Raw genomic sequence first — 14,082 nt, forward strand, 5'->3', positions numbered from 1 at the left:
TCCCAGACGCCTTAAGGCCCACTCACACCCTGGGCCATCTGACCTCAGGAATTTGCATGATAAGGTGGGGCCAGGTTTCACAATGAACTCACCCGAAACTCTGGCTGATTGGGACCCACACCCAGTTCCACACCTTGGCTCAGGCGATTAGAGGATCATCAGGGGGTCCTTTGTCCCTCTGTGGGGGGACACTCCCACCAGGCTTATATCTGGGACTCTCCACCATTTGACCTTAGAACTGAAGAAGCCTCTCGGATGAGAGGTGAAACGTCTTCAAGTAACTTAAAGAAGTCCAGACGCTTTTCTTTGCAAGCTCCTTTGACTACGATGACCTGGATGACTGAGAACCTTCACAGACGTAAAGATCCTAGCAACAACACTAGATGTTCAGCAGATGTCGAAAAAAAGACATTGCCTGACTCTGACTCTGGACGCTCTTCAGTCTTGGTCCTACTAGATCTATCCTCGGCCTTTGATATGGTAGATCATAAGATCCTATTAGTGAGGCTTGAACACACAGTTGGCATTGGAGGTGCCGCCCTAGATTAGTTTAAGTCATACCTTTCTAATAGGTCCTTCTCGATCAATTTTGGCCCTTATTTCTCCTCTGCTGCACCTGTGTCCTCCGGCGTGCCTCAAGGATCTGTCCTTGGCCCCCTGCTCTTCTCACTGTATATGCTCCCCTTAGGCGCAATCTTTGAGAAGTATAACATTGCACATCATTGTATTTCAAATTAACTGATGATCCCGCTATGTCTTTACATGGCTTTCGCGAGTGCATGCGCGAGGTCAAAAATTGGCTCGCAGGTAACTCTCTTATTCGAAATCACAGGAAAACTGAAATTATCGTGTTTGACAGTAGTATCTGCCGTGGCCAACTCCGTGACGCCCTCGGTTCCTTTAACAGTTTCCGCATAGGAACCTTGAAAAGCTTATCTACGCCTTTGTGACATCTAGGTTGGATTATTGCAACTCACATTACTTCGGTCTTAACTCTACTCTTCTCCATAGACTGCAAATTGTTCAGAATGCGACTGGTCGTCTCCTTACTGGTAGTGGGCAGCGTGTCACTATTACCCCTGTCCTTGCTGATCTGCATTCGCTTCCTGTTAAGTATTCCATTCAATTCAAAATCCTCCTGCTTACCTTTCGAATTATTAATAATATAGCGCCAAGTAGTGATGTGTCGGTCACGAACAAAATGGCTCTTAGAGCCGGATCTTTGACGTGAACGACAGCTCCTTATCGCGAGCCGTGGGGATTTTTTTTTCTTTCTCTCACCTTCTCTGTCGCAATTTTTTCCGCTTCTCTCTGCACACGAGCCTTGTGCTTTGCGCTGGGCAGAGGGGGGAGGGGCGGTAGTAACACTAGCAGTAGCACATGAACAGAGCGGGAGGGAGAGACGGAGAAAGAGAGCCAGGGACAACAGCGTCACATTAGAAAGGTATAGTAATCATCCACAACTATTTTCAGTTGCGGATGATAAAGGATTCAGAAAGTTTATTCATGCAGGCCCAGACAGAGAATGTGCATCTTCTTTTTGTTTTCATATTTTAATTGTGTTGTGGTTTGCAGTGTTTTGTGTTTGTTTGTTTAAAAGAAAAAAGCTGAAAATTGAAATAGTTAAAAGTTGAACTGTGACTAGTTGGGTTTTGTATTATATGATTTATTCATGATTTATTCATTTATTCATTGCAGTGGCCCCTAGAGACAAAGCACGTACAAACTTCAAAACACGTACAAACTCCAAAAACACGTAAAAACTAAATGATTGTTTTTTTGTTTTTCTGTGTTTTATTCTCAGTTACTTTGACACTAAGGCATCGGCTGTGATGCTCATACCTCCAGTGTTGGGGAGTAACGGAATACATGTACCGCCGTTACGTATTTAAAATACAAAATATGAGTAACTGTATTCCGTTACAGTTACCGTTTAAAAAGGTGGTATTTAGAATACAGTTACTTTGTTGAAATAAATGGATTACACGGCGGTACTTCCCTGTTTCATATTGTGGCGGGTCAGGACTGTTTGGGTTTTGTTTGACAGCTACGTTCTGTTGTTCCAGGTGGCAGCGTTACGGTTGCCATGGTTACAGGGTGACGCTCTCTCTCTTCGTGTTTCCTGGGTGAGAGAGGCCTTTTTGTTGTTGTTGTTGTGCTAAGCTAATAGACAGAATGCTACTGCTCGAAAGAATGTAGCATCATAGGCAGTGTAGTCCGTGCTGCAGGGAGAATGGACTGTCATACTCGCTATGGGTCTGTGAGCGAGGGAGGGAGAAAAAGGAAAAGTACGAGCTGTCATCGAGCAGAAATGGGAGCTGGAAGCATGTAAATATAATAATAACCACAGCAGCCAAGAAGAGTGCCTGACAAGCCCAGTTGTAAGTAAGCTATAAAGTCCTTACAGTCATATTCTTTTATTGTCATGACTCTATTTGAAGTTATTTTTATATGACACCTGATTTATATGGAATATGGCTGAAGTAAACTAAAGTCTAAAATACTTAGTCATTTGTTTAATAGTAATTTAACATTATATAATTCACATATAAAACTATGAATTGTAATTTTAAATGGTTTAAAAGCATGTAGAATAGCATATGTAGGCAAGTATATTTCTCCTTTTTATCAAGAAGCAAAGACAAAAAGGGGAAAAAAGAAACAGGGCAGGGTTCGGTGGCTGAAGCATCCGTCCCCACCAATGCCAAAACCAAATCTATGCCCTTGGTGTACTGAACACAATAAATTATATAATGCAACTAACTACCTGAGAAACAGCAGATAAATTAATTATAGTTATTACTTTAGTATCGTTTATTGCTTTGATGGAGGGAGTGGTGTATGCTGGGCAATGGCACAGCTAGCGACTGGGTGACTTTATTCACCCGCTTCGGATGTTATCAGTCCATACAATGGGCATTATTAGCAGAAATCAGTCCCATAGCTATGGGCCATCTCCTGCTAGTAGATGGTTATCATCCATCCAGATGGAGGATCACTTACAGGAGCGTGGGGAGACTCCAGAATCCACTCTGGCTGGAATCCGGTGGATACAGCAGTGTTTACAGGTAAGGCCGTTTAAACGGACAGCATTTATAGAATGACTATTAAAAGTCAGCGAGTGTCAATAATGTTAATGTGGTTATGTTAGTAATACACAGAGTGCTAATATAACAGCTTTAAGATGCATTTGTAGATATTATGACGTGTTTTACCGTCTTTATGGTGCTAGCTTAAAGTTACGGTGTAAACGTTAGCTTATATTGGAGTAAAGCTGTTACTGTTTAAACAATGTTAGTGTGACCAAATGGTCGGCGGGGTTATAAAAGGAATAATAAAATGACAACGCCACCTGGGGGGAATTCTAGCCCCCAGGAAATATAAAATTTAGAAATGAAATGTAATTAAAACAACAACGTTTGCACAGGTTCAGGGATGCACACTCAGGCCGGCTCAAATATTAATACAATTTTATTTATTAAAAAAATAAAAACAAAACAACAAGGACGGCGCACTAAATGTCTAAAATGGTGTACCAAATTACAAAAAAATAAACATACAACTGGGACTTACCAGCAGCGGTGGACCAAAAGAAAACCACACAAAAATCCCACTATAGTCTATTCACCTGGTGCTGTACAACAAGTGTGGAAAACGACCCGCCACCTAAGGTCCCACGGCCGCTGGTAGATCCTCAGTTCGCTGAAATAAAAGCACAAGATATACACATTAAAAGGATAAAAACATGGGACATAAACAGGCTCTCTATATACTAAAAAAAGAAATTAAATGAAAAACGGAGATCTGCAATAAAACACACACACACACATACACACCACAGAGCACAGATTGGAAATACTTGTACTCTGCGAGCCAGCCCACAGCTGGTGCTGGTCCCGATTGTCCGTAGCCCCACTCAGTCTCGCGCAGCTCTCCACAACTGGGAGAAAAGGGAGAGGCAGTACCAGTTTTGTAGCACCAGCCCAATATGCAGCTGAGGAACGCCCCGACCAGCCACGAAAGCTGGAGTGAAACGATAGTCAAAAGGGGGCTTAGAGTGAGACCCAAAGCCCCCAGGGGCGAGGCGAGGCAAAGCAGCAAGAACAAAACTGGACAGCCAACAGATCAGAACACAAGATAAAACAAGGCAAGACAAGACAAGACAGCAGCTAGGCAGGCGTCTCGACTCTTTGCTTAAAAATCAGGCGGTTGGTCCGCAACCCACTGCATTTACGTTTTTAGGTTCTGATGGATAACTTATAATTTCAAGTTTAGGAGAAAAGTTGCTTCAACTAATGTTTTGGTGTTTACAAGATTAATAACTGTGCTTTTTCTTAACTCATATTTTATTGTTTTAGCAATGTATTGCCTAAAGTTTACACAAGGTATTAGTTTTAGTTTGGGCAACATATTTCCTAAAGTTTACAAAATATATTTTTTATTGTTTTAACAATGTAATTCCTAAAGTTTACACAACATTTTTTTTTTGTTTTGCCAATCAATTTCCTACAGTCTAGAAAAAGTATCCTTTATAGTTTCCCTGTTGTATTAATAAATGTTTACACAATGTTGATTTTCAAATAACTTTATTGTGTTCAAACACAGCTGCACCACTGACAATGTTTTGAGATGAGCCATTTTTAACATACTGACAACATTCAGCCACAAATAAAGTCCTTTTCCAAAAATAAAAAAAAAGTCAAATTTTTGTAATAAATGTTATTTACCCAATTTTAAAGGTGTGGTATTGTCAGACAGAATATCAAACCTATCTTGATTGATAGTCACTAACAAACAGATTCAAAACATCAGATGGCAGGATGTGAACTCTTCTACCTGGTTACCATACAGCAAACAAATGTGTACTTGAGTTCTTTGGGAAACTCCATGTTGAGCCCATAAAGTAGGTCAAACAGGTAGGCAAAGGCAGTGGGAAGGTCTGGCAGATCATCAAGAATAACGTCCTCTTCCAAAACAATGGCAGTGTTGACCCCTGTGGATTACGAGTTGGGTCCCATGTAGTCCTCCAGAACAGTGAGGATGCCCAACGTAACACCTCGGGTTACCCTCTCAACTGGATCTGTATCCTATGCAAAATAAAAAACAGTACATATAAGTCTCTGTAAACCAAAACTGAAGATTGAGTAGATTTGCATACTCACCAGACATGTTAAGAAGAGTTTGGTCTCGTCATCGCGAACAAATATCGGAAACCCAAACTGATGGTTCGTTGATGCTGGACTATGTTTGAGACCTAAAACAAGGAAATCAAATAAGACTCAGTCTCATTTATAAACCTACCATTTTGTTTTTAAAACACATTAAGTGTTGTTGCTAAAAATTTAAGAAGACATAAGATGTTAAAATTAGTTATTCCAGATAATTGCTCATGGTCTTGTCAGTGTTTTTAAAGTAATTTTGATGCACAACCAATGTAGCACACTTATGACAACATTTTTTGAATGCATTTATAACAAAAAGTGCCATGAGTGGGATGAGAGTTGAACTCGCCGTCATGACCTGCCATCTGCCAAACACACAGCGCTGCTTGTTAGCTTATAATCCGATTCAGGAGGACACACTTTTTGAAAACGAACAATTTTTATATCAATTTGGGAACTTCATGCACAAGTTTTGCAAACAAGGTTATATGGTACTATTACCTAATAATGCAGCCAAGGCCTCAGGCGTTTTTTATATAACCATTTAAATCTATTTACACAACAATCAGGTGTTCTGCATCAAATAAGAAGGCACACAAATTATTTGTGCCAGTCCAAAAAAATAGTTTGTGTTCAGTATAAGACAGAAGAGAACACTACAGGCCTAAACAGTTTTACACATGTTATTTTGTCATATTTAAGAACATCTTTGTAGTAACATGTTTAGCATCTGTTTATTTTAAGTATTTTTCTTCATTTTCTGTTTAGAACGAGCGATGTTCATAATGTATGATTAGGCAGCATGACTTGTTACTGAAAGAATGTGATTAATGTTTCAAACATCTTTGTACCTCTGCTTAGTCAGCATTGTGATTACCAATGTGCTGTGGTTTGGTAAATGCACGTTTACAATATTGGAACTGTAGTGGCAATTCCTTTGTTTGACAAATCAAACATCCCACAATCAAAAGTCCACAAGCCACTGCTGCACTGAGAGACTATTTTGTACGCAGGCAAAAGAAGTCCATTGTCCAAACTTGAAAGTTGCGTTTTATGGTTTATTTATCCAGTTTGGCAATAACAAGATCCAATTTTTTGTTACCTCCTGCTGCTTCTCCTGCTCTGGTAAAAAACCCATAGGCCCACCCCAGTGCATGCTGGTCCTATACCAGTTGCTTTATTTATAGAAAACAAAATGGCCCTACAGCTCTACCTGACTAATTTAACAAATTAACATCAAACAAACTTTGAAACAAAATATTAACCAACAAATAACTTATAAATAAACCCCAAAATATAAGTAAACTAACAACAAACTTTAACTAATTTCAAAATAATAAAAAATAAGAACAAATAGATCCAACAGAAACTGAATAAAATTACAAAGGAAAAGTAATTTTATAGTAGTCCTGTACACAAACCCCCCCCCCCAAAAAAAAAAAACAAGTGTGCAATGAGGACAAGTGGAAAGGTTGACAACTGCACGCAGAGTAAAAAGCAGATTGTGTTTTTGTGTTGCAAAGATTCTTATTCAACTTCTGCAAACACTGATTTTTGCAGTTTAATTTGCAGCAGGTCAGCAGTCTATGATTTATTGCCCTTTTGTTTTCTGATAGTTCACAATTTACAGGAACAATTTGTTTTTGTTTAGGTTGGAAGGCTGCCAAGGGCCCATTGAGCATAATTTCCAGGAAGCTGAATCGCTTTGTGTCAGCGTCAGAAACAAAGACAAAGATACCACTTTGCATTGTGCAATTAAAGTCACACAAAACATAAAGCTAATGCATATAAAATCATTCACAATTTGCCTTCTCGTGCGAAGCGGACAGTACTCTTCCCGTTTCACACTGAAACTATGCAGGGGGAATTCCTCCACACACTGACCTACCTCCATTTTGCCTTCACCTCCATTTTGTATGGAGTCAATGCAGTAAATTTATTTCATCACCAAGTTATTTATTGATTTGCGTCTTCTGTCTGTTATCCTAAAATCTAAGCAAACATTGAAGCTGGGCAGATTTTGTTTGCTGGAAAAACATTGACAAAGAAGAAAATGTAAAAAAATAAATCAAGTTGAAGTGTTGTTGTGGAATGAATTCAACTTTAATTAGAATTCTCAGGATGTCTCAAGTACAAAAGCTGGACTAACAAATCATGAATGAAACAGGTTTTTTTTTTTTACTCATTACAAAATAAAAATGAAACACACACATACATGAATCAGAACAAAAATGATTAACATGACAACCAAAACAAACTGTAGGTTGGAATTCAAAAAAATAAATAAATAATAAAAAAAAAAATACCAAGGGCCCCAATTTATGTATGTGTATATATGTATAATGTAACGTATAGTTGTATAATGTTTATCTCTCTCCCTCTCATTCATATACATACACTATGCTTTACTGTTCTATTTAATGCACATTATGATGTTGTTGTTATTATTATTATTATTATTATTATTATTATTATTATTATTATTATATGATCAACCTGAATATCCAATCATTGTCAAAATATATAGTGTTTTAAAAATTTCTCCTCCATGTACTGCTACTTAGGGCTGTGCGTACAGCAAAATATATGATGACGAAATGGAAACATCTGGGGTTTTTTTTGTTTTTCAAATTATACACTACCATTTATTTAGTGGTTTCGCAAAATACATCGTTTCTGGCTTTTTTTTTTCTTTTTTTTTTAAATCATTGGGAAGGTCACCGCGTGACTGCTGGCACAGAGAATACCAAACAATACTCCACACAGAAGGACCAGTCATGACAAGTGCTTCCTAAACGAGGGGCTACCTTTGTACTGTACTGTGCAAAATTATGCTGTAAAACAGTCCCCACCACGGACTCAAACACGACAAACCTCTTCTAACACCTCCACAAGAATCATGTGAAAGAGGAGAATTTACAGATGGGAGAAAAAAAAAAGGTCTTTTAGCCATCAGGTGCTAAAAATAACCTGAGACTAAAACGTTAGAACGGGCTTTTCCCCGGAGCACGCAATGTAATCAATACTCAAAGAAAAAGGCGGATGTTAGAATTTATGTCTAAAAATGTGTAGCTTCAAGATCGGTGAAAACACTCGACTCCAGGTACATAATGCCCAGCTGAAAGCACTTCACACAGGTAGAGTTGCCTGAGATCCACAGAATTTACAGAAAATACAAGATTTTGTGATATACATCATTATCGGGATGAGAAATGTTTATATCAGGATATCAGATGTTGGTCATATTGCACAGCCCTGCTGCTACTTTCATATTATTTATAATTAGATTTGTGCATCTTCTTCAAATCTTCCTCCCTACTATTCCTCCAAAAAAGAAAACAAACACAAAAAAAGTGTTGCAACAAGCTTTGTTTCAGACTGGCTTTTGTTCAAACCAATATGACTTTTTCATTTTTCAAATGATCAAAAAAGCAGCGACAACACCACAAATGACACCAAAGACTGACAGACCAGCTACCAGAGCAGAACGTCCTGTACTGACTGGATCCTCCTTCCCTCCATCCTCAGTGTCTCCTCCTGTCTGACCTGCAGGTGAGAAACAGGTGTGAGGTGTCAGCTGTCAGGTAGGTGATGAGTGAAGAACAGAACAGAATCCATTTCCTCTTCAAACTGCTGTCAGACATTATCTACTGCACTCTGATCACATCACTCAGACCAGCTGCTTTCTACAAAGTCTCATCAACAACATCTTTAGAAACAAACATCAACAACCAGGAAGCAGCTTCACCTCTGATCACACACACACTCAACTCTACTCACCTGGAGGATCAACAACACTCAGGTAGATGATGCTGATGGGGTCAGTCTTCAGATGAGCTCTCTTCCTGCGGTTTGATCTTTTCATGAAGACACGACACTCATAGTTTCCACTATCATTAATCGTCACATTCTTCAGAATCAAAGACACGTCTCCATCCTTCATCTGTCTGTCCTGCAGATCCACCCGGTTCTTAAAAGATGGATGCTGGTTTTCTGGATCAAACTGCTCATCTCGATACAAAAGGACATATTCATCTCCCAGGTCAGCTCTGCTCCACTCTACAACTATGATGTTGTTGTTTGGCGCTCGACATGGCAGAGTGATGTTCTGTCCAGACTGAGCTGGGATGATTTTGGTGTCTGAAATAGAGCAGATAGGTAAAATGGTACAATTACTCATTTCTATAGCAACAATAAATGAGAAAAGGTACAAAAATATATATATATATATGAATGAAAGAAAGAAAGAAAGCAAAAGACATGACTGGTCACTTTACTAAATTCAGTACAGGACACTGGATGCTAAAATTGATTGCAATCTGATGTTTGTTATCACAAACTCATGGCACTCTTTGCCTTGTGTTTTTGCCCCACTGGAGATTTGAACCAAGGAGTTCAGGAAACAGGTTCAAAAGTGTGACGCATCATAAAGCTGGACCATGCCAGTGTTTTCTCTGATTATTTCTGACAAAAGGAATCACTGCAATGCTACAATGCTGAAGAATAATCCAAGAGACTGTGCTGATCTGGTTTTGGGGTCAGAATATGATTGTGGTTAGAGCTAAGGTCACAGTTTGACGTGTTGTGACTAGGTGTGGGTATCTATTTCAATTGACTTATCACTATTCACTTATCAGTACATGCCCATAGTTTTATACGCATGTATGAAAGCAAAGCTCACACTTGTGAGTTTTCATTAGAGGTATAAACGTCACTTTGTATAAAATAACAGAGGATAAAACAAAGAAGAACATGAAGGAGATTTAGATGTAGGTCTGGCTTCAGGGGGAATACCAAGACGTTCCCAGGCCAGCCAACAGAGATTGTTCCAAAGTTGCATTAAGATGCAACCACAGCCCAGCGTTTCGGGATTTGCCAAAAACGATCACTTTTTATTGCAGTAATCTAAACCATGCAGCAGTACATTAATGACTAACTTTGTGTGGTGGATAGATCATCTCGGGTCTTCTCTTGCCTTAATTTTGGTCAATTTTCAGCATGTTTTTCCTGCACTTATAGCCAACAAGGTAACTTCCTGCTAACGTAACCTTCCTAGCGTTTTAGGCGACTTGCGTGCGTTTTTTTTTCTCCTGGGTGAATTCGGTCTTTAAGTATATCATTTAAAAGTAAGGTTGATAAGGTTTACACCTAAACACTCGTGTTTAACCAGTGTTAACGTCAGTTTAGCCGAACTGCTAATTCAAGCTGCGTGAATTGTAATAAGTACAACAACCAAAGTGTTCGACAACATATAAAACGTGTGAATTCCTGCAAAGCTCACCTTTGGAGGCAGAAACATGCGAATAGAAGAAGAATATAAGCCAGACAAGTTTAAGAAATAAAGTCAGGATGCCCATGTCGATCCTCCCGTGCCCTGTCTCAAAATTGCGTACGTCTGTGCACTTTGGTTCTGGTGAATTCGTGATACCCTGATCAGTCGGAGACCAAGTGCTGTTCTAATTAAAAGTACCAACCCAGCAAAGAACGCCAAAAAAAAAAAATCCCAGATTTTTTCTCACTAAATTAAGAAAGGGCGGCTCCGTGAATGAACTCCGTGCGATCATCAAGTACACTGTCTGTGAAGGTTCTCAGTGAAGGTTCTCAGTCATCCAGGTCATCGTAGATGACACTCTCACAACCTAGTGGGAGTGTCCCCCCACAGAGGGAGGGGGGTCCTTTTGTCCCTCTGTGGGGGGACACTCCCACTAGGTTTATATCTGGGACTCTCCACCATTTGACTTTAGAACTGAAGAAGCTTCTCGGATGAGAGGTGAAACGTCTTCAAGTAACTTAAAGAAGTCCAGACGCTTGCAGAGCTTTGCAAGCTCCTTTGGCCATCAAGTACACTGCTGTTCCAGATGTACAAATCGCGTGTCCGTACTTGAGAAATGAAAAAGGGCTGTAGATCTTCTTTCTTATGTTGTTCCGGGTGTTAAAGCAGCAACATATGTGCGTCAGAGCCGCATGCAGGCGTACAACGTAAATGCAGACCGTTTACACCCACTTGGTGATCACAAAAAATGTTGCCAAACCTCTTTACAGTAATAACTTCATTCTTGCCACAAGGGGTCGCCCCTGCATAAAGGCCTGGGTGTGTGCACTACCGACAAGCTGGAAGTCAAGGCTGACGCAATCACTAAAGACCGGATCATACCCCTATGTGTTTTCAGTCATATTTAGTGGAAATGTACTGTCTTAATCTAATGAGCTAAAATAAATGATAAAAAAGGAAAGATAACAGATTAAAAACTCAATATACCTCATTATTAATCTCCGTCCATTGTCCTTAGAGTCCATTCTCTTTTGCTTATCCAATTCAGGATCACGGAGGGCTAGAGTCAATCACAGCTTTCTTAAGGCTAAATATTCCAAATAGAATTGAAAGGTTCAATAAACTATGCGTATCTAAAGACACATGAGAAACACTGAGACTGTTTTATCCGTTCAGCTCACATTTTATACTCCTACAGTTTGAGTTGGCTGTTTGCCCGCTCTCTCCGCCTCTTCCTCTCTTGCGACTCGTGTCGAACGAGGCCAATGAACAGCAGCTGTGAGTCTGTGTCTGCCTCCGCCTCTGGCTGTGACCTAGAGAGAGAGAGAGGAGAATCTGAAATTATTTGAGAGCTAAATTTTTAAAGGATAAAATACAGTTTCAAAGCAAATGAATTTATTTTCAAAACATAAAATTCAATTTTAGTTTAGCGATGATCATTTTCAAACCAATAAATTGAATTTCAAATTAGGCTAATTCATATTCAGTTTTTAAAAGCAAGTTACAATTCAGATTCAATCCTAGCGATTCAAATTCGAATTTAACTTATTCAAATTCAGTTTCTGATGGCACAGATTTCTGCCCATAAACCTGCCTGAAGAAGTTAAAACTGAATGGCATGTGATATTCTGTGTGATGTGTGTGATTCATTAACAGTCTTTTGACTGATAGTAACTCAGTGAGTCTGTTTAAATGTGGTTCACAGTTTTTCAAAGACTGACTGTGTGTAAGGAAGCAGAAACAAGAGCTAATTTGAATATGCTGACTCAAAGATTAAAAGAATATAACTAAACCAAATGTGTTTAACTGTGTGATTAAGAGTCATAAATGAAATATCTGGCCTGCCCTGTTCTATGTTCAGGCTGCACAGAAACGGGGAAATTCATGCAGAGTTTGTGGTTTGTAGGCATTTCACACTCTGCTGCAACTCACACTGAGTTTTCTCTTTAGCAACAATGGTTCAAAGTTTGTGCTCAGAATTGTTCCTTCTCTGTTGCCACACCCACAAGCAAATTCCTGAGTGTTTACCCCTGCAGGGCCAGAGTACTCTGACACCACGGGACATTGGTGCTAGTCTGAGCAGGAATCATATTTCTTCGCATCAAATGAACATCAACTGTGTATCCATGAATATTACAAACACGCCCTGGTGCTGGTTGCTCCTCTGTTTCGTGAAACAGTGATTAGTCTTGACTGACTGTTGTGCAAGTTCACCAGTAACTCCGGGAGTTTGAGACTCAATGATTATCTCAGTGAAGACTTTTTACCTTTCATTTCAGGCTTGTGACCACAGCTGAAACACTTCTGATGCACAGTTGTGCACACAAACATCATGTGTTTATTTTCATCTGAGCTCGTACGGACACAATTTAAGACCTGCTGACGCGATGAACTGAAACGTGTTTAAGGACAGGTCCTTCTCAAAAAATTAGCATATTGTGATAAAGTTCATTATTTCCTGTAATGTACTGATAAACATTAGACTTTCATATATTTCATTACACACAACTGAAGTAGTTCAAGCCTTTCATTGTTTTAATATTGATGATTTTGGCATACATAACTCATGAAAACCCAAAATTCCTATCTCAAAAAAATAAATTAATTTAAAATAATTAAAAACTAAAATATATGAAAGTCTAATGTTTATCAGTACATTACAGGAAATAATGAACTTTATCACAATATGCAATTTTTTTTGAGAAGGACCTGTATATCCTGTTATGTAAAACTTAAGAAATTAAAGACTTGTTTCACACCCCAAGCTTATTAAGGGAGAAACTTAACAAAAGGAACGTTTTGACGCCAGTCAGACAGATAAAGGTGACAGTCTGTATTTTCACTGTCCTCACAGCTGTGGTGGAGTTGACTTCGCTATGTTTTACATGAAGAGAATAAAAATAAAAATCCCCTTGAGCAGCGCCGAAGTTTCACTTTTAAAGAGTATGCGGGGAGTAGAAGTTTTGCCTGAGGTGTTGATTTTAATCAGTTAGAGAGCAGCTAAATTCTCTTAACTGTCTTTGAATGATCCGTGTCTATGAGTTCATTTTGTGTTTATTTTGTGCGTCGTTGTTACAGCGACTTTACTCTCAGGGCGCGACCGACCGCAGAGCTGTTTCCTTGTTTGTTAGTGTTAGACTGTGATCTGTAAGTTAAAGCTGCCCGGTCGTTTTTCTTTTGTTCTCTGGTTTAATTATTTTACTTAGTTTGGTTGTTTTTCAGTTTGTGTGAGCAGTCTGTTCTGTAAACATGGTGCCTAAGGGAAAGAAACAGGAAAGAAAAAACAGACCGACGACAGTCTTTTTTTCTGCCTAACCCCACAGCCAATAAACGTCTCTCTCGCTGTGATCCTGCTGTATGTCACGCAGCACCAAGCTGAAAACAGGCGCATAGGTCATTATCCGAACATACAGTCATAAAGAAACTATGTTTACTCGAACTCAGTAAAGACTGGCTTGTAAATCAGGCTTCATATTAATCATATACTGGCTTACAAATAACCAAGAAATGTAAAATTTCTAAATATGAAATCATATTCAGGTAGTTTAGAGTCAAACAGGTTTTTCCTCTAACACAAAAAGGACCGCAAACCAAAGGTTTAACACAGAATATCTGTACTTTGAAGGTAATCCGAGGTTCTCTAAAACC

General features: G+C 39.1%; 1 protein-coding gene and 1 long non-coding RNA gene across 2 annotated transcripts in view; both read right to left on the reverse strand.

Moving 5' to 3' along the window:
• LOC102781435 (uncharacterized) overlaps positions 1-11,610 on the reverse strand; it is a 159,825-nt gene extending 148,215 nt beyond the window's left edge. Inside the window, exons 1-2 of the mRNA XM_087838778.1 lie at positions 11,422-11,610; positions 8,943-9,302 (exon numbers count right to left, since the gene is read on the reverse strand). Coding sequence (XP_087694904.1) covers positions 8,943-9,105 — 163 coding nt within the window. The 5' untranslated portion in view covers positions 9,106-9,302; positions 11,422-11,610. The remainder of the gene's footprint in view (positions 1-8,942; positions 9,303-11,421) is intronic.
• Positions 4,570-5,462, reverse strand: LOC148103523 (uncharacterized). The gene is made up of 2 exons (XR_015718600.1): positions 5,163-5,462; positions 4,570-5,087 (listed from the first exon to the last, which is right to left on the reverse strand). It is a non-coding gene; the product is annotated as an uncharacterized LOC148103523 (long non-coding RNA).
• Positions 11,611-14,082: the final 2,472 nt, after the last annotated feature.

The sequence above is a fragment of the Neolamprologus brichardi genome, chromosome 3, assembly GCF_056152115.1.
Source record: "Neolamprologus brichardi isolate AB-2024 chromosome 3, ASM5615211v1, whole genome shotgun sequence".
Classification (NCBI taxonomy): Eukaryota; Metazoa; Chordata; class Actinopteri; order Cichliformes; family Cichlidae; genus Neolamprologus; species Neolamprologus brichardi.